Source organism: Adiantum capillus-veneris, chromosome 2 (genome assembly GCF_014529385.1).
Source record: "Adiantum capillus-veneris isolate H3 chromosome 2, ASM1452938v2, whole genome shotgun sequence".
NCBI lineage: Eukaryota > Viridiplantae > Streptophyta > Polypodiopsida > Polypodiales > Pteridaceae > Adiantum > Adiantum capillus-veneris.
This window is the reverse complement of record NC_140932.1, coordinates 131,189,225-131,212,713: the sequence shown is the minus strand read 5'-3', so window position 1 is coordinate 131,212,713 and position 23,489 is coordinate 131,189,225. Positions and strand designations below refer to the sequence as shown.

General features: G+C 43.8%; 1 protein-coding gene, 1 long non-coding RNA gene and 1 pseudogene across 3 annotated transcripts; all 3 read left to right on the top strand.

The window, feature by feature from the left end:
- The first annotated feature begins 2,164 nt into the window (after nt 1–2,164).
- On the top strand, nt 2,165–13,531 carry LOC147463631 (uncharacterized). Its single transcript, XM_086497007.1, has 3 exons — nt 2,165–2,747; nt 2,829–2,981; nt 13,406–13,531. The coding sequence occupies exons 1-3, from the start codon at nt 2,475–2,477 to the stop codon at nt 13,529–13,531; spliced, it is 552 nt and encodes a 183-aa protein (XP_086353133.1). The 5' UTR covers nt 2,165–2,474.
- Nucleotides 13,532–14,089: 558 nt separating this feature from the next.
- Nucleotides 14,090–17,308, top strand: LOC147463630 (uncharacterized). Of its 2 annotated transcripts, XR_015190262.1 has the most exons (4): nt 14,091–14,246; nt 14,659–14,719; nt 14,821–15,216; nt 15,451–17,308. It is a non-coding gene; the product is annotated as an uncharacterized LOC147463630 (long non-coding RNA). The 2 variants fall into 2 exon arrangements; XR_015190261.1 differs by lacking the exon at nt 15,451–17,308 and having other exon boundaries at nt 14,090–14,246; nt 14,821–15,223.
- Nucleotides 17,309–18,739: 1,431 nt separating this feature from the next.
- Nucleotides 18,740–23,412, top strand: LOC147463629 (uncharacterized; annotated as a pseudogene).
- The last annotated feature ends 77 nt before the right edge of the window (nt 23,413–23,489 follow it).

Genomic DNA, 23,489 nt, shown 5'->3' with positions numbered 1-23,489 from the left:
TTAAGGTTCTTAAAATCTCTGTTAGTTTAGTTCTTTGTTTTTAATATAACATAATTTATGTTGGATTTAGATTTATGTTATATTAGATTAGACTTAGGTTTATTTAGGTTTACCCACATACACACACACACACACACACACACAAGAAGAAGAGAGTTTTAACGTCGTAGGAAACTATCCCAAAAGACGTTAAAGATTAGGTTAGATGTAGACTTACGTTAAATTAGATTTAGGTTTATTTTTAGTTAGATTTACGTTTATTTAGATTTACGCTTATTTACGTTAGATCGAGTCCACGCAAGAATTACTTACGGTTTAGGGTTTAGAGTTAGACGAACAGTGAAAAGATCTACTGTGAAAAGATGTTAAGACACTACAAGAGGCTCTTCATATTAGCGACGCTCACACAGCGACGCTCAAAAAAAAAATTCCCGGCGTCGCTATGAGCATCGCTATAAGCGTCGCTATGAGCGTCGCAAATTTCTTTGTAAATTTGCGACGCTCATAGCGACGCTTATAGCGACGCCAGCTGGGGTAAAAAAATAACCGAGCGCGCCCAAAAACTCAGATCTCAGATCTGAGTTTTTCGGCGCCCTCAAGCAAGGAGCAGGTAATGCTCTCCCTCACTCTCTCTCTCTCTCTCTCTCTCTCTCTCTCTCTCTCTCTTTCTTCTCCACACACACACACACACACACACACGAGGAGAGGAAGGAGAGCTAGGTATGCTCCTTCCCTCTCCTCATTCTCATGTTCCCTTCCCCTCTTTCTCTCTCCCTCTCTCTCTCTCTCACACACACACATAGTGTTTTTGAGAGAGAGAGAGAGAGAGAGAGAGAGAGTACAAACAAAAACAAAAACGCACACACACATACATAAACAAAGAATGCACACACACATTGAGAGAGAAAAAGAGAGAGAGAGCATGCATAAACAAAAAACGCACGCATTGAGAGAGGAAAAGAGAGAGAGAACATGCATAAACAAAAAACGCACACATTGAGAGAGGAAAAGAGAGAGAAAACATGCATACGATCCAAAAAAACGCACACACATTGAGAGAGAAAGAGAGAGAAACTAATTTAACATCGTAGGAAACTAATTAAAATTAAAAGACCTAAAGATCTAGCCGACAAGGAGTTGAACTCAAGACCTATTATTCAAGAGGGAAATGGCATAATCAATCTATCATACTTGGCATGGGTGCAAGAAAGATACTTTGGGAGCCAGAGTTGACCTTAGAAATGTGGATCGTATGGAGCAATATTGGCCGCAAACAGCGTCTTATGGATCGATAAAACTCCCTAAAGCACCATGGATTTTCACAGGAGCCCAAGAACGCAAAGTAAAAGAGGCCATTCGATCTTTGCGGACCCCCACTGGCGTAATGCACTCGCTCCGAACGTGTTTTACTAAAGAAGGAAAGCTTACCGGTTTGAAGTCACACGATTGGCATAAAATGTGTCAGGTACGTTCATAGTGGTCTTTAATATCATTGCATAAAATGTGGACTTTAATATCATTGCTGCACATACTTTACAGTTTATTTTACCGGTTGCCATTGAGGGATGTTTGTCTCTCGACATCCGTAACACAATCTACAAACTTGCAACGCTGGTGCAATGGATCTCACAAAAGGAGATCAACGTAGACTCCATACCATTCGCCAAACTAAATGCTGCAGAGCTTGTGTGCATGTTTGAGAAACATTTTCCTACTACCATGCTAACCATTCAGGTGCATCTTCTTGTTCACATAGTTGATGAGGTGGAAATAGTTGGCACAGTTCATTCCAGATGGATATTCTTCTTAGAGCGTTTCATGAAAACGCTTAAGGGATATGTGCGTCAAAAGGCACGTCTGGAGGGTAGCATGGCAGAAGGTTGGTTGGTATCAGAGTCCCTAGTGTACATTGGAGAGTGGCTAGACGGATTTGATAAATCCCGGGACACGCTATGGCGAACCATAGATGATGAGCGCATATCTGGGATTGTCATGTGCAATCTCGGTGTTGAGAAGAAGATGACGGAAGATCTAGAGGCTAAAATCAACCGATTTTGCATGCTTCACAATCCAGTGATGCAAAAGTGGATTTCACAATATGAGGATGCAAAGCAAGAGCGACAAAGGGCACGAATCGAGTGGAGAAGGGGAAGACGACCACCGATGCACTATCCAGCGGTTCTGGAGAGCCTACCAACCTTCATGAGCTTAAGATGGTTGCACAACCAATTGAAAAGCACACAACAATGCGGTGACGAAGTGACTGAAGAAGAGTGGGAGTACTCTCGGGGTTGCGCGACCAAGGTAAGTTTGCAATGTACGACTAGCAAGTGACTTTATTTATAAACGTTTGAACGGCCACTCATAATCTTTGTTCGTTGTAGTATAAGTCATACACAGCAGCATGGTGTAAAGGTCGACATTTTAGGGTGGAACGAATCGACAAAAAGCGTTTTACTCAAGATTGTGGAATCATGGCAAAATTTGAACAGTCTAGTCGACGACGTTCCTCTGATGCAGATCCTGTGGTGGCGGAACTCACTTACTTCGGCACGCTGCAAGAGATTTTGAGGATCGATTACAGAGGATTTTTTGTCGACTTGTTCGACGTGCAATGGTTCAAGATAATCATGGAGGGTCGCAACGCTACTGTGCGTAGAGGAGAGTCTGGTTTTCTTGAGGTGGATTCTACTAAGAAATGGACTGACCTAAGAGACACTTTCGTACTACCCGAGCATTGTGAACAAGTAAGTATATAAATAGTTAACATCCCCCTTTTACAAGTTATGTGCTTGAAAGCTCTCATGTAAGTTATGTGGCTCTGGCAGGTAATATTTCATCCTACAAAGTCTACATCAAACTGGTGGTACGTCATAGAGGTAGCCCCTCGTAGTGCAAGGACGTATGAAGGCTACCATGTGCCAATCACAACGACATCAATGGAGGAGATCAGAGAAGATGCTCAATCAGAAGCCGCTGCGGTGGTGCCAGAAGAGCATCAAGATGCTACTACTCTATATGGGGTGCATGCAGAGGAGCTATAAAATGAAACAGAGGATATGTGTTTAAACGGAGAGCTCTATATAGATATAGGAAGTTATGCTGAGTTATGCGAGGATGAGAGAGAGATCTCTTAAAGCCACAAATATTGTATTTGAACGATTTTACTCCGTGTTGTAAAAGCTCTGGCTCTCTAAGTACCTTCCATGGTGTATAACGCTCTTTTCTACTTGCGCTCACATCTTTTGATTGAAAATTCTGAGTTTTCGACTTGCCTCTTCTATCACTCGATTCATTGCGTCATTGTATTTATATGCGTCATTACGTCATTTTATTTAATGGTCTTTGCGTCATTGTCTACTCTATTCATTCAATATTTAGTTTAAATATTCGTGTGTTTAATGCAGGTATGGATGATGAGGAGTTTCTTTCTTCTTTGTCACCGCAGTAGAGACAGTAATACGTGGAGCGTCATCGCTCTGGCGCATCATCGCGCGTTCCTACACCATCCGCATCTCCCTCTCTTTCGGAGCATTCGGCGCGCTCCGAAGCTTCGACGTCGATGAGACGAGCTTCACACTCGTCTAGACACCGGCGCTCTAGTGGTGGCGGTGGCGGTTGTTGTGGGAATTCCGCCAGTGATGCCTCCACACCGCCTCGTGTTCGACGAGGCTCTTTACCCTCCCCTTCTTTGCCCGCCCCCACACCAACCACAGCATCGCCATCTACGCCAGGTTTTGCACGGCTGACTGTTCCTAGAAGCTACACACCTCTACCTACTCCGCCAGGAGCCACCCAATCGACACTCCTCGCTTCGGGGCCCAGACGCCGGTGGAGACACCTGACGTCCGTACCCCCATCGACACGCCGCTAGAGACCCTTGCCGGGACACCCAGGTTCACGCGTCATCGGCCAGAGGGCTTGCCTTACTCCGTCGACATCAGCGGCGGCATCATCATGGATGATGACGGCAAGAAGGTGATCTCGCGCATGCGTGGTCTTTGCTCTCAGCTGTTTAGACACTACATACTAAACAAATGGAGTGAAGTACCAAGTGATTTAAAAAACAGAGTCATCAGCATACTTCATGATGAGTTTCCCGTTCCAACAAGGGATCAGCGCTTCAATGAAGACCTGATGAAGATTCGAATGCGCGAATACTGCAAACACAAGGGTTCCGAAGTGCAAAAAGCAATCAAGAATGGGTGGAACAGGCCAGATTGGCTGGCCAAAGAAGATTGGAAGAATGCGAAGAAAGCAGCGCGCGAGAATCCCGACAAGTGGAAGCAACAAAAGGATGCAGCCAGAGCGCGAGTAGAGGCAGGGAGCTCGCACCACTTGGGGAGCGGCGGATGGGCATCATTTGAGGCCGATTTTGTAAGTCTTTTCACATTGCTCTTTATGCATGTTCGATAGTTTAGGGTTTATGAGTTTTTTAGTTCTAACATAATGAAATCTTTGTATGTTTTGACAGTGGTCGATGACAGGACGTGATCCCACACCGTACGAGCGCGAGTACACAGGCAGGAAGGGCTTAAACGCCCTGATGGACATTCTCAGTTCTCGCGCGGCATGGTTAGTATTAGGGTTTACTTTTTTCTATTTTTTGTATTGTTTTATAAATGTCGTTATATGTTTATACTTACTGAAAGCTGTCTTATTGTCTTTTTTTGCAGAATCCAACACATACGCCGCTTGGACGCGATGAGACGTCTGACTAGACGACGTCAGTTTAGCCGTAGCTAGATAGCATTAGTTTAGGGTTTCTCATAGCTTATGTATCATGAGACGGATTTTATACGTCTTTTTGAACCATGTATATTATTACATTTGTCACCGCAGTTCCTTTTGCCAATCAATTCTTTATGCCTATGATGTTGTACAATTGTCATTATTACATTTGCCAATCAATTCATTTTGCTTATGATGTGTACAATTGTCAATTTTGCAAACAATGCGTCTTGTGGGTGACTATTTTGGGTCTATTATCTACCTTTGCACTTTTTTAAAAAAGTGAATCAAGTACAATATGGTTGATGGGTGGCAGGGCATTCAATGCCCTGCCACTAAAAAAAAATTCTCTCGGGCGTCGCTATAAGCGTCGCTATTTAAGGCTCTGTAGCGTCGCTATGAGCGTCGCTATAGTCTTCTGTGTAATCGTCGCTATAGGCGTCGCTATATGCGTCGCTATATAGCGACGCTCATAGCTACGCCTATAGCGATGCCTATAGCGACGCTCGTAGCGACGGTTTTAGCGACGCCGGGGGTTATAAAAACCCAATGTATTTCCGTCGCTAACAGCGTCACAAGAGCACAGAACCTCTTGTAGTGAGATGCTGTGAAGTGCTACAGCTAGAGAAGAGGCAAAGGGGTTTTGTCCACTACATGCAGTATCATGTAGACGTGGGTCTGTAGATTTCTTGTACCCACAAATATAGGTATTGACCAATAAACACGAGATTATAACCCGGTGGTTCTGATCTGCGTGCACCTCTAGACCGAGGTGTGCGGGAATTGGACATGACTAGAGAATGTGAGGTAAAGAGAGAGAGAGACAGAGAGAGAGAGAGAGAGAGAGAGAGAGAGAGAGAGAGAGAGAGAGAGAGATAGACGAAGAATTCCAATAGAATATTAAATTTGTTGTCCAGATTATAAGATTTTTATCCTCATTATGAGTAGTGACGAGGATGTGGGACCGTCCAACCGAAACACCTATCTCTCAACGAGGGTCTTATGTCCTTGTAATCCATGCAAGCATGCTGTGCGACGGACAAGACGTGTTTCTTTGCAGCACGTTCACGAATTTGGCGAGTTCGATCCATCTATTATAGATCGAGTTGTTGCCAATTATAACTCGTCGGACTCTGACGTTGGCCAACAAGCAGCAATCTTGCAACCCAATAGACGTGTTCGCAGGCGCTTTGGTCAAGCAGCATATGTGAGGCCACAAGATGTAGCCTCTCACAGCTCGGGGGATGATCATGCAGAGCACATTCCCAACGAGGCAATGTTTGAGCCCGAGCTTGATGAAATGATCGAGACGATCATGGATTCAGAAAGGCTTATCTATGATGATATGAAAAGTGAAGCCTATATGCCATTGTATAATGGAGCACGTATGTCTAGATTGAAAGCACTCCTGGTTCTTCTCAACATGCAGGCAAAGTTTGGATGGAGTGACACTAGCGTCACAACGCTTTTCAGGTGATCTATTACAATGAGTTTACTTTAATAAAACTCTAAATGTATAATGATCTGATAGATTTTTACACGACTGTATTGTATTTTTATGTTGTGTAGACTGCTTAAAGAGCACATACTACTAGCTGACAATGTGATGCCACATTCCCGAGATGAAGCAAGAAAGATTTTGCGAAACTTGGAGATGGATTACAATTCTATCCACGCTTGTCCTAATGACTGCATTCTTTTCAGAGGGGAATACATAGACATGGAGAAGTGTCCGAAATGTGATTCCCAAAGATATCGAGTAGATCTCCACGGGACAAAAATTCCACAAAAGGTTTTGCGACATTTTGATCCTCTGCTTCCTCGCATCAAGCATTTCTTCGAATGTAAGTCCATGGCCGCCCTAGCATCATGGCATGAGGAGAATAAATCTTCGGATGGTGTGCTACGAATTCCTGCAGATTGCGCAGCCTGGAAACATATAGATGGAACATGGTCGGATTTTGCCAGGGAAGCTCGAAATTTGCGCTTAGGCCTGGCTATGGATGGCGTAAATCCATTTGGTCAAAGATCAACATCTTACAGTGTATGGCCCGTTGTCATCGTCAACTACAACATTCCCCCGTGGTTGACTACGAAGAAGGGGCACCTATGGCTAAGCTTGATTGTGCCAGGGTGATATAAAGTGGGGAATATGGATGTGTATCTTCATCCACTATTGGAAGAGCTACAACAATTGTGGATTGGCATAGAGGTGGTGGACGACAGAATGCTTTGATAAGAGGCATTCTAATGTGGACCATGCATGACTATCCCGGGCTAACAGAATGCTTAGGTGATCTATTGACACTCCTCACTCAGACACTGTAAATCTTTTTTTTTCCCATAGTTGATCTATTATCATGTGTATACATGCAGGGCTTCAAACAAGCGGATACAGAGCATGTGTCACATGTGGACCTAGACTGAATGCACGTAGGGCGCCCTCACTGAAGAAGCAAATCTACGAAGGTCATCAAGCGTATCTTCCAGAGAATCATGTGTTACGCGACGGCTTTTTGGGAAGAGAGCCACCAAGGATGTCTGCACAAGCATGGTTAGAGCAGAAGGAGATGTGCGATGATGGATTGCCTTCAGGGATGAAGAGACTATCTCTATGGTACGAGTTACCATACTGGCCCTGACTCATGATCAATCACTTGCTCGATCCAATGCACATATTCAAGAATGTGGGTAATCTACTATGGGACCATCTGACCGGCAAGAAAGATACTTTGGGAGCCAGAATTGACCTTAGAAATGTGGATCGTATGGAGAAATATTGGCCGCAAACAGCGTCTGATGGATCGATAAAACTCCCTAAAGCACCATGGATTTTCACAGGAGCCCAACAACGCAAAGTAAAACAGACCATTCGATCTTTGCAGACCCCCACTGGCGTAATGCACTCGCTCCGAACGTGTTTTACTAAAGAAGGAAAGCTTACCGGTTTGAAGTCACACGATTGGCATAAAATGTGTCAGGTACATTCATAGTGGACTTTAATATCATTGCATAAAATGTGGACTTTAATATCATTGCTGCACATACTTTACAGTTTATTTTACCAGTTGCCATTGAGGGATGTTTGTCTCTCGACATCCGTAACACAATCTACAAACTTGCAAAGCTGGTGCAATGGATCTCACAAAAGGAGATCAACGTAGACTCCATACCATTCGCCAAACTAAATGCTGCGGAGCTTGTGTGCATGTTTGAGAAACATTTTCCTACTACCATGCTAACCATTCAGGTGCATCTTCTTGTTCACATAGTTGATGAGGTGGAAATAGCTGGCACAGTTCATTCCAGATGGATGTTATTCTTAGAACGTTTCATGAAAATGCTTAAGGGATATGTGCGTCAAAAGGCACGTCCGGAGGGTAGCATGTCAGAAGGTTGGTTGGTATCAGAGTCCCTAGTGTACATTGGAGAGTGGCTAGACGGATTTGATAAAGCCCGGGACACGCTATGGCGAACCATAGATGATGAGCGCATATCTCGGATTGTCATGTGCAATCTCGGTGTTGAGAAGAAGATGACGGAAGATCTAGAGGCTAAAATCAACCGATTTTGCATGCTTCACAATCCAGTGATGCAAAATTGGATTTCACAATATGAGGATGCAAAGCAAGAGCGACAAAGGGCACGAATCGAGTGGAGACGGGGAAGACGACCACCGATGCACTATCCGACGGTTTTGGAGAGCCTACCAACCTTTATGAGCTTAAGATGGTTGCACAACCAATTGAAAAGCGCACAACAATGCGGTGATGAAGTGACTGAGAAAGAGTGGGAGTACTCTCGGGGTTGCGCGACCAAGGTAAGTTTGCAATGTACGACTAGCAAGTGACTTTATTTATAAACGTTTGAACGGCCACTCATAATCTTTGTTCGTTGTAGTATAAGTCATACACAGCAGCATGGTGTAAAGGTCGACATTTTAGGGTGGAACGAATCGACAAAAAGCGTTTTACTCAAGATTGTGGAATCATGGCAAAATTTGAACAGTCTAGTCGACGACGTTCCTCTGATGCAGATCCTGTGGTGGCGGAACTCACTTACTTCGGCACGCTGCAAGAGATTTTGAAGATCGATTACAGAGGATTTTTTGTCGACTTGTTCGACCTGCAATGGTTCAAGATAATCATGGAGGGTCGCAACGCTACTGTGCGTAGAGGAGAGTATGGTTTTCTTGAGGTGGATTCTACTAAGAAATGGACTGACCTAAGAGACACTTTCGTACTACCCGAGCATTGTGAACAAGTAATTATGTAAATAGTTAATATCCCCCTTTTACAAGTTATGTGCTTGAAAGTTCTCATGTAAGTTATGTGGCTCTGGCAGGTAATATTTCATCCTACAAAGTCTACATCAAACTGGTGGTACGTCATAGAGGTAGCCCCTCGTAGTGCAAGGACGTATGAAGGCTACCATGTGCCAATCACAATGGCATCAATGGAGGAGATCATAGAAGATGCTCAATCAGAAGCCGTTGCGGTGGTGCCAGACGAGCATACCGATGCTACTACTCTATATGGGGTGCATGCAGAGGAGCTACAAAATGAAACAGAGGATATGTGTTTAAACGGAGAGCTCTATATAGATATAGGAAGTTATGCTGAGTTATGCGAAGATGAGAGAGAGATCTCTTAAAGCCACAAATATTGTATTTGAACAATTTTCGCTCCGTGTTGTAAAAGCTCTGGCTCTCTAAGTCACATCTTTTGATTGAAAATTCTGAGTTTTCGACTTGCCTCTTCTATCACTCAATTCATTGCGTCATTGTATTTATATGCGTCATTACGTCATTGTATTTAGTGGTCTTTGCGTCATTGTCTACTCTATTCATTCAATATTAAGTTTAAATATTCGTGTGTTTAATGCAGGTATGGATGATGAGGAGTTTCTTTCTTCTTTGTCACCGCAGCAGAGACAGTGGTACGTGGAGCGTCATCGCTCTGGCGCATCATCGCGCGTTCCTACTCCATCCGCATCTCCCTCTCTTTCGGAGCATTCAGCGCGCTCCGAAGCTTCGGCGTCGACGAGACGAGCTTCACACTCGTCTAGACACCGGCGCTCTAGTGGTGGCGGTGGCGGTTGTTGTGGGGATTCCGCCACCGATGCCTCCACACCACCTCGTGTTCGACGAGGCTCTTTACGCTCCCCTTCTTTGCCCGCCCCCACACCAACCACAGCATCGCCATCTACGCCAGGTTTTGCACGACTGACTGTTCCTAGCAGCTACACACCTCTACCTACTCCGCCAGGAGCCACCCCACTCGACACTCCTCGCTTCGAGGCCCAGACGCCGGTGGAGACACCTGACGTCCGTACCCCCATCGACACGCCGCTAGAGACCTTTGCCGGGACACCTAGGTTCACGCGTCACCGGCCAGAGGGCTTGTCTTACTCCGTCGACTTCAGCGGCGGCATCATCATGGATGATGACGTCAAGAAGGTGATCGCGCGCATGCGTGGTCTCTGCTCTCAGCTGTTTAGACACTACATACTAAACAAATGGAGTGAAGTACCAAGTGATTTAAAAAACAGAGTCATCAACATACTTCATGATGAGTTTCCCGTTCCAACACGGGATCAGCGCTTCAATGAAGACCTGATGAAGATTCGAATACGCGAATACTGCAAACACAAGCGTTCCGAAGTGCAAAAAGCAATCAAGCATGGGTGGAACAGGCCAGATTGGCTGGCCAAAGAAGATTCGAAGAATGCGAAGAAAGCAGCGCGCGAGAATCCCGACAAGTGGAAGCAACAAAAGGATGCAGCCAGAGCGCGAGTAGAGACAGGGAGCTCACACCACTTGGGGAGCGGTGGATGGGCATCATTTGAGGCCAATTTTGTATGTGTTTTCGCATTGCTCTTTATGTTCGATAGTTTAGGGTTTATGAGTTTTTTAATTCTAACATAATGAAATATTTGTATGTTTTGACAGTGGTCGATGACAGGACGTGATCCCACACCGTACGAGCACGAGTACGCAGGCAAGAAGGGCTTAAACGCCCTAATGGACATTCTCAGTTCTCGCGGCGGCATGGTTAGTATTAGGGTTTACTCTTTTCTATTTTTTGTATTGTTTTATAAATGTCGCTATATGTTTATACTTACTGAAAGATGTCTTATTGTCTTTTTTTGCAGAATCCGACAAATACGCCGCTTGGACGCGATGAGACGTCTAACTAGATGATGTCAGTTTAGCCGTAGCTAGATAGCATTAGTTTAGGGTTTCTCATAGCTTATGTATCATGAAACGGATTTTATACGTCTTTTTGAACCATGTATATTATTACATTTGTCACCGCAGTTCCTTTTGCCAATCAATTCTTTATGCCTATGATGTTGTACAATTGTCATTATTACATTTGCCAATCAATTCATTTTGCCTATGATGTGTACAATTGTCAATTTTGCGAACAATGCGTCTTGTGGGTGACTATTTTGGGTCTATTATCTACTCTTGCACTTTTTTTAAAAAGTGAATCAAGTACAATATGGTTGATGGGTGGCAGGGCATTCAATGCCCTGTCACCAAAAAAAAATTCTCTCGGGCGTCGCTATAACCGTCGCTATTTATGGCTCTGTAGCGTCGCTATAGTTTTCTGTGTAAACGTCGCTATAATCGTCGCTATGACCATCGCTATGACCGTCGCTGTATAGAGACGCATATAGCGACGCTCGTAGCGACGGTTTTAGCGACGCCGGGGGTTATAAAAACCCAATGTATTTCCGTCGCTAACAGCGTCACAAGAGCACACAACCTCTTGTAGTGTAATAAAAGGTTCCGTTTTTACTAGTTTGGACTTCTACTGCATATGCTCAAGTTTTATCTAGGAAAGTCTTTTTTTTTGGCTATGTAGGAATTGAATTAAAGTTCCTTGTGATATTCTCATGATTTTTACGTTCTCCCTAGCAAACATTTTCCTATCACACATGGTGTAATTGGTTTGTCAAATCTAAAGGATGTCTTCACTTTGAAATTAAGCACTTAATTCCTCCGAGAAAACGCCATGTTCCCTTTATCTCCTATCAAGAAGGCCCAAAATTTGTCCACGTCCAACAAACACGTGTCAATGTAGACACACACGCACGACCTACATAGACTACTTGGTCACCTTCTGAATTGTTCCAAAACAGAGAAAAAGCGACACAGAGCAACCCTCCTATTTTTGATACTAATATTCTTGTGCAACAAATTCAACACCGTCAGAATATTGCCCTCACAAAGATCCTTCCCAACTTTCAATGTTAAGATCAACCGGGTATAAGACATGCTGAAAAAGGGAGTTATTATGGGCCCATCTCTCTCCCCCTCTATCTTCCTCTTCACTACACATGAAATTTGTCTCATCTCTCTCTCTCTCTCTCTCTCTCTCTCGTTTGTTGTGTGTGTGTGTGTGTGTGTGTGTGTGTGTGTGTGTGGTGTGTGTGTGTGTGGTGTGTGAGAGAGAGAGAGAGAGAGAGAGAGAGAGAGAGAGAGAGAGAAAGAGAGAGAAAACAAGTGTGTGTGTTTGTGTGAGTGAGTGTGAGAGAGAGAGAGAGAAAGAGAGAGAGACAGAGGTATGTCATGGCCATGGTGCAACAAGAACCTCTGTGGAGTGTGCAAGAAGAAAGACTCCATCGTGCAGTGTAGCTGTCTCATGCATGCTGCAAATATATCCTCGCAAGAATTTTCTTGATTATTTGTTATTGTACTTGAAGATAGATTTTGAACTCTTTTTGTTTTGTAAATTTGTTATAAAAGGAGCTATTTTGTGGCTATTGAAAACAACTCCCACCCCTAAAAGTGTACCACCCACTCATGTTTCCACCCAGATGTGGAAACCCTTATACCACTGCTTCAAAAAGCGAAACGGCATCACTTGCAAGGACAACCCGTGGCTTCTTTTGGATGTGTGGTGTGCTCCACAATGGTTAAACTTCAAGGCACACTCAGGAGGCATTATTAGATACTGGTAGGACCATTTCTTCTATTAGCTAGTACTTAGTTTTCACATTAGGTTTAAGCACAAATACCACAAACCCTGTTGCAGTTTTCCTTGGAGATAACATTAAGGGTATCACTATCACACAATGGCTACTTGCACTTTTCTTTTTATAATACATATTCTCATGATTTTTACGTTCTCCCTCGCAAACGTCTTCCTATTATGGGCCTCTGAGCCCCATCTTGTTTGTAAGAACGATGGCATGTATCGTCGTTGGATGGATTTTAGAGGCTCAATACGATCACTACCCATGACCTTTACCCCTCGCCTCAAGTAGACAACCTTCTAGATGAATTACGCAAGTCACTCTCCTTTCCTTCCCTAGATCGTTCTGGCCTCTACAGATTGGCAAGCCCCCCTTACACTATAATCATGCCCATAAGATCGCTTTTAGAGCCCCAATCGGCTCGACGAGATCACTAAGGATTTAGCCAACATCTTTCAAAGATCACCAAACACCCATTTTCTATGGCCTTATTCAAGATCGTGTTGTTAATTTGGCCTACCTTGATGACACATGGATGCATATGCATACATGGCATCCAAACCTATCAGTTCTTTGTGAAGTCCTTAAGTGCATTCAGATATACAAGGTACGACTTCAACTCAAGAACTGTAACTTTGAGGTACTACTAATTAAGCTCATATTTATGGGCTTTGTCATCTCTGTGTAGACATCATTGAGATGGACCCATCCAAACTTCTCGCCATTCGAAATTACTCCCCTTCCTCAAACACGAGGAACCTTCAGAGATTTCTTGGCTGGACCAATTTCTTTATGTGGTTCCTACCACAAGTGACATCTATTACTTTCCCTCTTTGTCAGCTCCTCAAAAAGGGCGTGGAGTTACAATGAACAAGTGCATGCCAGGACAGTTTGAGCAAGGCCAAAAAACTAAGGTGGTGATTACAGGAGGCTCAATTATCAGCTATTTGAGCAAATAACTGAGTCCCCCCATTGTGGTCACACGTAGATTATTGAGCCCGGTCTGCCCTACTAAGCTTACACTTGTGTAACTACAAGCCAAAATCGGCAAAGTTGTTGCGCAAGGGAACTCCTTAATGACGCAATGATTGCATGATTCTGTGGCATATGTGTCTCGCCTCTACCTTGGCCGCCAACTTGCGATAGATAGTGCAAAGCTTGCTAATATTCAAGCCTGCAACGCTAGGCACGTACCTTCTAAAATCACCGAATAGTGTGGCCACATAACCTCTAGGTGGTAGTGAAAGCTCTCCACTGAAAAAGCGTGTGACCATTGAGTCACTTGGTGGCCTCCTTTTATTTTGAAATGGAGCTCGTTATGCACAATTACAGATTACTCATAGCTTGATAGCTAAGTCTCACATGAGCGGGGGAGTGTGCCCTTAAATCCGTTATAAATAAGTCATTTACGACGTCGCCGTCTCCCGCCCAATACTCTCTCTTTCACGCTCCCTCTCTCTCTAGTCTCTCTCGAGCCTTGAAGCCTCAGCTATGGCTACCAGCTGCTTTCTCCAGCGCGCTCCGGCCTGGTAAAAGTCTTCTCTCTCTCTCTCTCTCTCTCTCTCTCTCTCTCACACACACACACACACACACACACACACAACAGTAGCAGAAGGGCCACCAGCAATGCTGGAGCCTCTAGCCTTCATCTATGGCTAGAGGCTGCATGCAGAAAGCGGCGTTTCTGTGGCCCATGATGACCATGACAAACATTGACTAACCACAGAGCTAGTCCTCATTAGCGTTGCTGATAATATTGTCCTTTCTTCCTGATGGCCACAGTAACGACGTAGGTGCTGGAACATAAAAGATGCATGGGGATGTTAACGGCTCCTCAGAAATTAGGAGGATGCCGTGACGATGCGCCCCATGCACATTCCATCGTTTCATCTTTGTCTGTCTATCTCAGCGTTTCATGCTCCTGTTGGCTGTCTGTCTCAGAGTGTAATCTTTGTAAGCGTTTCATGCTCCTGTTGGCTGTATGTCTCAGCGTGTAACCTTTGTAAGCGCTCTCTCTCTCTCTCTTTCACACAGGATTTTGTTGTATATAATTTGATACGACAAAAATGGCACGCACTCACTGCATTACCACTTTCGCTACAGATCAGCGGACCTTGGAATTCTTCTCAATGCAAGCAGTTCACAAGAAGAACGCCGCTTCCTTCTCTTCGGAATATTGTTGCTCAGCATTTGCGGTTGCAGTTAAAGCTGCCAGAGATGCAGGAACAGTAAATGCAGGAGTCGGTGCCAAGGCCTGTGGCGCAAGCAGGCGTAGCAATCCTTGGCATTGTGGGGTCCTTGTATGTGCTGCAGTCCTAATTGTTCTCAATTGCTTTGTTTTATACTGCCTATTGGTGGTGTTGGCTACTGTCTCTTCTATTCTTTGAACAAAGATGATGATGACCGTGGAGGTGGGAATTCCTCCAATGGCAGCGATCCAGATTTGACACTGGAGGAGGCCAGGAGAATAACTGCCTTTTTGTTTGACACAGATTTGAGGTGTTTCTTATACGTACATTGCTCTCATATTGTTTTGGAGGTTTTTTATGATTTATCAATGACTAGAGTCTGCGTTATGTTGCACAAAATGGAAAAAGCAAGACAAAAACTGTTCTAACAATATCTTGTGTAGTTACTCAGGGTTAGCGGGAGAGAGAGAGAGAGAGAGAGAGAGAGAGAGAGAGAGAGAGAGAGAGAGAGAGAGAGAGAGTTCTTCTTGCTCCTCTATGACAGAGCTGGTAGACAGAGAAGATTAGAAATCCGGAGACCTGAGAGCTCTGAAATGCAGGCTGCCTTTGTGCTACGGCTAGTAGTGGCCTTCCACAAGTTTGTCAATGTCAACACACTCAAAGAATTTCGGAAACTAATTGATAAAGCAGGAACATAAGTGCGTCTGAAACCTTAGCTACCTTTATCTCAAAGAACTGTCTCTATGGTGGAGAAATGAGCCCTAACTGCAGTTTAGATTGATGACAATACAAAATCACACTAAATGCACCTGCTTTCCAGACTTTCCAAATCCAAAAGTGAATAAGATTAATGGATGATCCATGATAAAAATGTAAAGCCTCATCTCTAGTCAACTGATTCTCGAGTACAACCTTGTAATCTGCAACAATTACTTAGGGAGCAACCACCTTGCCTGACACCAAACAGGAACCATAGAGGAAAAATCATGAATCAGAATAGAAGAAGCCAACCACCCTGCTGAAGATCGAAATGTTACAATAGGTCATCTCCCTCCTTGCATAATACTTCTTCCATGGGTATTTGCACCTGGTATGGCGAAACAGGCATCATCATCATCCTCTCTCTAAAGCATGATCCTCTGATTACATGGCACATGAGTAGCTCAAATTACACCGTCTCATTGACGAGTGTCAGGCAAAAGAGGCATCTGAGAGTCCGTGGCCATCATTTTCATCATTGCAGTCTCATGCCTTGCTGGGCTCCCACAAGTGGGAATGGCATTCACAAGACAATTGTCCCCTCCGACCCTCTCTCTCTCTCTCTCTCTCTCGGGATAGTTTCATCCTCTTCTTCTTCTTCTTGCCTCTCTAATACACACAGATAATCATGGCCGGTTTCTGCGCATTGCGCAGGTGCATGCTACAAAGAATTGGGGCTGCCAAGGTGAGCAGGGCGGGGGTCTGCAGTCGAGAGGGATGGCTCGCTCGCACCTCAAATTTGTTTTCAATACAGACCCGCGTAGCATGCACTTGGAAGGATGTGCACTCCCCAAAGAGAGAGAGGCTGCAGTCGCTAGCTCAACCGCTCATGCATGGAGGGGAGTAGCAGCTAGCTCGTAGCTATCGGCAAGATGCATTGGATAAAGGGACTCTCAAAGGAATTAAAATACCTGGGGCAGACAAGGACCTTTGTTTGCAGCAGTTTGCAGATGATACAAATGGAATTATGGCTAGGGATGTTCAGACTTTCACCACATTTTGGAAGTGTCTAGGAGTCTTTTGTCAAGCCAGTGGAGTGGCTTAGTCATAAATCACTCCAAGAAAGGGTATAAAATCTCCTCTGGCACTGCTCCTAACATCATTCTTAATGCACGATGTAAGCACATTCCAGATGGATAAATTTTTAGACCCCAATGGGATTCAAAGTGACTCTTACTCAAAGATGGGATTGGGTACTCTCCAGATTCAGGAATGAAATCTCCAAATGGAATAATTACAATTCTTCTATTGCTTCAAGAACATTTGTTCTAAACCACTTTATACTGTCCAGCCTAATATACTTCCTATCATGTTGGACCCCTGCCAAGTACCAGCTTCAGAAAGCCTTCTCAATGGCAAGGAACTTTTTATGGGGAGGAAACCAACACCTCCACAAAATTCCTAAAGTAGCATGGTCTATCTGTTGCTTACCAAAATTATAAGGAGGACTGGGGATCCTCGACCTGGATTCAATCTCCACCAAAATGGTTGCAAAATGGCTATTGAGGGCAGCAGATTCCAATGATTACTAGGCTCTTGTCATCAAAATAAATTCCATCGTTTCATCTCTGTCTGTGTGTCTCAATGTTTCATGCTCCTGTTCGCTGTTTGTCTCAGCGTGTAATCTTTGGAAGTGTTTCATGCTCCTTTTGGTTGTTTGTATCAACGTGTAATCTTTGTAATCTCTCTCTCTCTCTCTCTCTCTCTCTCTCTCTCTCTCTCTCTCTCTCTCTCTCTATCTATCTACTCTACGTTGAAAGCCATGGACATCCGTAATGAGCTCGTAGATAGATAGATAGATAGATAGATAGATAGATAGATAGAGAGAGAGAGAGAGAGAGAGAGAGAGAGAGAGAGAGAGAGAGAGAGAGAGAGAGAGAGAGAGAGAGAGAGAGAGAGAGAGAGAGAGAGAGAGAGAGACAATGCCATAAAACGAAGTTGATTGAACGTTGGGAAATTATTCAAAGCATTGTAAAGTCGATCTTTACAGGTTCCAATTTTTAATCGCTCAAGTCCTTGGATGTGCTCAAAAGAGACATATGTATGCGGCAATATGAGCGACCTTCTCTGCTTATAAGTTATGGCTACACTCAAGATTTTGTTGTACATAATTTGATACGACATCTGGCTGCTTTTGCGAATTAATGATATCTAGCTGCCTTCTCTTTTTGCTGACTAAAATAGAAAAAAAGTTAAGTTATATTTTCAAGCATTTTTTGATAGACCAAAAATGTTGATTGGTTGAAATAAGATAGTGGGAACTCATTTAAATGGAGAGAGTGTAAATCTAATGATGGACATATCTTGAATTTTGAAATATGAAATGAATGCTCGTTTATGAAGGAAAGAATTTTGGACTGCTTTTAAAAGGATGAAACATTGAAAGCAGGTTAAAAATGATAAAGATTTAGGCCTGGTGGCTCCACAAATCCATCACCTTTTGCATTTTGAGTAGTTCTTTCACCACCTTTTCATTTCATTGCTAAAAAAAAAAAGAGCCACAAGGTTATTCAAGAAATAGAATTTTTTTTTAAAAAATCTTACTTTTTGATTGGTGCATAAATTAGTTATCATTTGTTTTATTGCTTGGATCTTGGGAAAAGCAACCAATGGATTTTTTTTCGGTGAATGAGATCTTGACAATATCTACACTACTCTATTATGTACTCTATTATCGTAATAATATCGAGGGCCTCTTTCATGTGGCATGGAACGAGGTGGCGAGCTAGGAGCTGTGAGCCAAATTAGGAAAGGCGTACGATGCCAGCCATAGGGAGGCAAAGAGGTAGATGGTGCCACAGGTGCTCGAGGGACGATAAACCGTCATACTAGGGGGAGAGAAAGAGAGAGTTGTTGCTCCCACCAGCAAAATTGAGCAAGAATTAAGGTTGCGACATCGCTACCAGATAGCCCTGGCACAACGTGCCGGGCGGCTAGTCTCCAGCCACAATAGGATTCTTAGGAATCTTCCACTACTGGCTGCCGTTCTTGATCACAACTGCTCCGGCCAGCCCTCCGAAAGTGCTTTTTTGTGAAGAGCGTCGCTCTAATTGGGTGGGAGGCAGACGCTAGCTATGGCTGGAACAGGTGGGGTGTGGGCTACACCGGCCAGCCAGCCAGTTGCCGGCCAAAAAGGGGGAGGCACACGTAGGCTCTCGCCTCTGTAGGATTCGTTTTGGCTGGCTGGTTGCACTCGTTTTGCTCATGCTAAGGTCACCATCGGCAAGTGATCGATTTTTGTTGCTTTCTTTCAAAAAATCGTTAAAAATTGGAATCAGAAAGGATGCGGTCTGAGCAAAGGGCAAAGGATGAAGGAGGTTGGGGTCCCAGCGGGTGCGGAGTGTAAGCAGAACCATCTTTCCCCTTTCTAGTTGAAGCCTCCCACAGACTCTCTCTTCTCGCTCTATAGAGTCTGTAATGTTCTAGCTCACACATGTCTCTCTCTCTCTCTCTCTCTCTCTCTCTCTCTCTCTCTCTCTCTCTCTCTCTCTCTCTCTCTCTCTCTCTCTCTCTCTCTCTCTCTCTCTCTCTCTCTCTCTGTCTGGATGCAGAGGCATCTCTCCGATGGTTGCAAGGAGTACTCGAGCTACACCTGTGCCCCCACTGCCCCATATTGTGGAAGAACCAAATCTTAGTCTCTCTCTCTCTCTCTCTCTCTCTCTCTCTCTCTCTCACACACACACACACACACACACACACACACACACACACACACACATACACATACACACACACACACACACACACAGCTCGCCAGATCTGTTCTGGTTCCCCTCATCAAAATCCCTTATGCAAGAATGCCGCCAAGAATGTGCGTAAACTGCATGCCAGTTTTGTTGTTGTGTGTGTGTGTGCGCGAGAGAGAGAGAGAGAGAGAGAGAGAGAGAGAGAGAGAGAGAGAGAGAGAGAGAGAGAGAGAGAGAGAGAGAGAGAGAGAGAGAGAGAGAGAGCCTTCTTATTCAAGACCTCTGAGGAGCTAACGTGCTTGCTCATGTGTGTATGTGTTCCTACCCTACAGGGTTTCTTCAGGCAAGACATGGAAGCTCTGTGTGGAAAAGCAGACCATGTCACTTATGGATGACATGTGGGAGATAGCAAGCAAGTTCTGTGTATTAGAGCTATGGATGCCAGAGCTTCTAGTGTGCAGTGTGTGGATGGGAATGAAAGCAAGTCAGGGTGCATACGCTTTTGTGCAGGCACCAAAGCAAGCAACAATGGTAGAAATTTAGCGTGGGTGAAGGAGTAGCTCTTGGAATAGGACCCTCATTTAAGAGAGTTCTCGAGGAGGGAGGGAGGGAGGAGTAATAGTACAGGGAATAGTCTCCCTAATTTTAGCTGATCTGTGCAGTTGTGCACGAGTGGCCTCACAATGTTCGTAGCCTAGTTAAAAGCTCTCTCTCTCTCTCTCTCTCTCTCTCTCTCTCTCTCTCTCTCTCTCTCTCTCTCTCTCTCTCTCTGTGACACACACACACACACACACACACCCGCCATACCTCTCTACTCATAACCTTGATCTCTTTTTCACTCTCCTGCCGCAAAGCTTAACGATTTTCTGGCGCTCATGAAATTAGCTGCGCTCCAGCCCGTTGACCTTCCCGACTTTTTACGCCATGCGATTGCCCTTCCGATTTTAACCTAGATTTCTCTGTGTATTGCTTTCAAAGCTGCGCAACTCTGTGGCAATTGGGGCCACCGTTTCTCTGTCAGCGTTTGCAACCCTACCTTTTGGCTGATTAAGTTAATGATCATGTTTTGTAGGTTTGTCTTGATTAAAGCATAATTGAATGAAATTCTGCAATCGAAACAGTAATCTTTTTTATAAATATGTTGAATCATTTTCATGAGTTTTGTAGCCATCTGGAGCTCAAGGAAGCAGAATGTATTCGCATGTCTGTGTCTGTTTACTAAGGTTCTGCATTATGGTGTGTAGCTACATCATGACTTATGATATTTGTAAAGTTTATCAAGCTACTCAAAGCTGGCATTCAAACCGTATTTTCTATCATGCAGACTTTGAAGCTCAAAAATAATGACAAATGAGATGGTGTGCAGTTTCAATATTTATATTGCAAGCCTTGTGATTTTATCACTTGTTAAATAAAAAACAAGTGGCTAAAAAGATTATGGTTTGATACGTGGATAAGTGAACTCATTATAAATTTATTTTTGCAATGTATCTTTATAGAGATTTAAGTTTTGTTTGGTTTTGAAAGCCTTAAAATTCTAGTGAGAACGTACTAAATATGAGGCCTATTTATTTGATAAACTCCAGAGGAAACTCATAATAGTTTTTTTTTTCAAAAGATTCAATATCTACAATTTGTATATTATATATTATGGAGGCGATCAAGTCGACTATACAAACACCATAGAAAGAATAATATATGATTACTTTAGCTTTTGTGCATAGAGGGCTTGTTTAGTAGTGTAAGATCCATAGATAGAGAGATTCTCATGCATGGTTTTGGTTACACATTAACATGGTTACATAGTGTGCTCCTATTCTCGAAGGTGTGCCCTAAATTTGTCATGAGAGCTCTGGAGATTGTGCAAACATTTGCCATGCCTCGGGATCCAAGTGCAATATAGAGAAGTCAAGAGTAATCTCCTTGTCGGAGAACGACTCTTTTGACCATGTAGTCTGGACATGAGAGATTATCTCAAAAGGGAGAGTATGTAGACACTTGGGAGTCCATGTAGGAGTGGACGTAACCCACAGTCAAAGATTTCAATGGGTCCTTGAAAAAACAAGCTAAAAAATGAGAAGATAGGAGTTTGTTCTCCTCCCCTTCCAAAGCCGGATTAGAGTCATTAATGCTTTTATCATCCCGTATATTGCTTTCCTCAGCCCTGTGCTCAAGATGGCTAAGCATAATTGGAAAGAATTCTTAAAACCAATAAAAAGGTTTCTTTGGAAGAACAACACGAAAACCTCACGGCCATGGTAGTGGGCTAGACGGGAGGTAGTTGCTCGCCCGGTAGACCAAGGAGGGCTCGGCATTCTTAACCGTGTATCCCATGTTGAGGCCCTTTGTGCCAAATTTATGGTCTCATTGGCTAAACAGGACCAAGCTTGGGCTATCATGACCAAGGATATGCTTGATGCAATAAAAATGGGATCGAAAGGGGGAAAGTGGAAGGGGGTTGTGATGCACGACAAACTTCTCTTCGCAAAGTGGTATTATCTTAGATCTAGTGGACTCTTAGGGGAGTTGATGAGGAAGTGCAAAAGTGCAGTTGAGGTTTTGGAATGGGGAAAAGTAACCAGAAACTTTAAGAACTCCATTTTGCACTGGTCTCCTTGGCTCTCTAAAATATTGGGGCCGTCGCAAAGCCCCTATTGGATAGAAATGGCCAGGAATGTGAATAATAAGGGGCTCATTCGACTAGAGAAATTCTGGGATGGCAATACGAAGTGCTGGAAAACTGGTGACTCTTTAGCCATCCAATTTCAACTGAATGGCTTTGAGATCTTACTAGTCTACAGGGTGATGAAAGAGCTTGATAAGGTGGTGATGCCAATTTGTGAATCCAACTTTGAATGGGACGCTTGGAGATGGCCCGGGAGTAGCCTCCTTTGGAAACCACACTCTAAAGGCATTTAGCAAGCATTAATGCACGAGGATAATTGGTGTAGCCCCCTCAACAAATTATGGAAGAGGCACTGGCCGGAAAAACGGTGGGAGGGAGTCATAGAGAACATCTGGAATCCAAGGTGGCCTCAGTTTATGAAGATATTTCTATGGAAAGTGATGTGGGGTGCTCTGTCGATGGACGTAAAGATAGAAGAAAGAGGCATTGGGTCCGATCGTTTTCTCGAGGTGCAGAATAGCTAGTGAAGACCTAGCCCACCTTTTCATGGGATGCCAGACAATCAGGGACATGGCTGGGAAAATATGCAAGTGGATTCAAAGGACATAGCAAATTAAGTTCTTCAAGAATGATCTGTTCTTTGGTAGTAACAGGTTGAGAAGTCCTGCTCTTCTTGTCTGCACTCAAATAATCAGGTACTACTTCTTGCACCTTATTTGGCAAGCAAGGAACCGCCACGTGTTTGAGGGGGATCTGACTGTGGCAAGCTTTTGTGAAATCATACCATCCCGTTCTCTGTCGTCACCACTTTTGTTACAGAGAGGAGCTTGAAAGTCTTTCCAATGCAAGCAGTTCTCAAGATGAAAGTCGCTTTCTTCTCTTTGGATTGTTCCTCAGAAATCTCCCAACTTATGCAAAGCATTTGCGGTTGCAGTTAAAACTGCCAGAGATGCAGGAACAAAGCTGGTACCTTGTAAATGCAGGAGTCGGTGCCAAGGCCTGTGGCGCAAATAGGCGTAGCAATCCTTGGCATTGTGGGGTCCTTGTATCTGCTATAGTCCTTTTTCTCAATTGCTTTGTTTATACTGGCTATTGGTGGTGTTGGCTACTATCTCTTCTATTATTTGAACAAAGATGATGATGACCGTGGAGGTGGAAATTCCTCCAATGGCAGCGATCCAAATTTGACATTGGAGGAGGCCAAGAGAATAATGGAAAAATACAAGTAACAGCTGACATTTTTTATCATTGTCTTTTTGTTTGACACAGATTTGAGGTGTTTCTTATACATACATTGCTTTCATAAATTTTTTGGAGGTTTTTTATCATTTATCAATGACTAGAGTCTGCGTTATGTTGCAACATCAAAGTACAAAATGGAAAAAGCAAGACAAAAATTGTTGTAACAATATCTTGTGTAGTTACTCAGGGTTAGCGTCAAAAGAAAGAGAGAGAGAGAGAGAGAGAGAGAGAGAGAGAGAGAGAGAGAGAGAGAGAGAGAGAGAGAGAGAG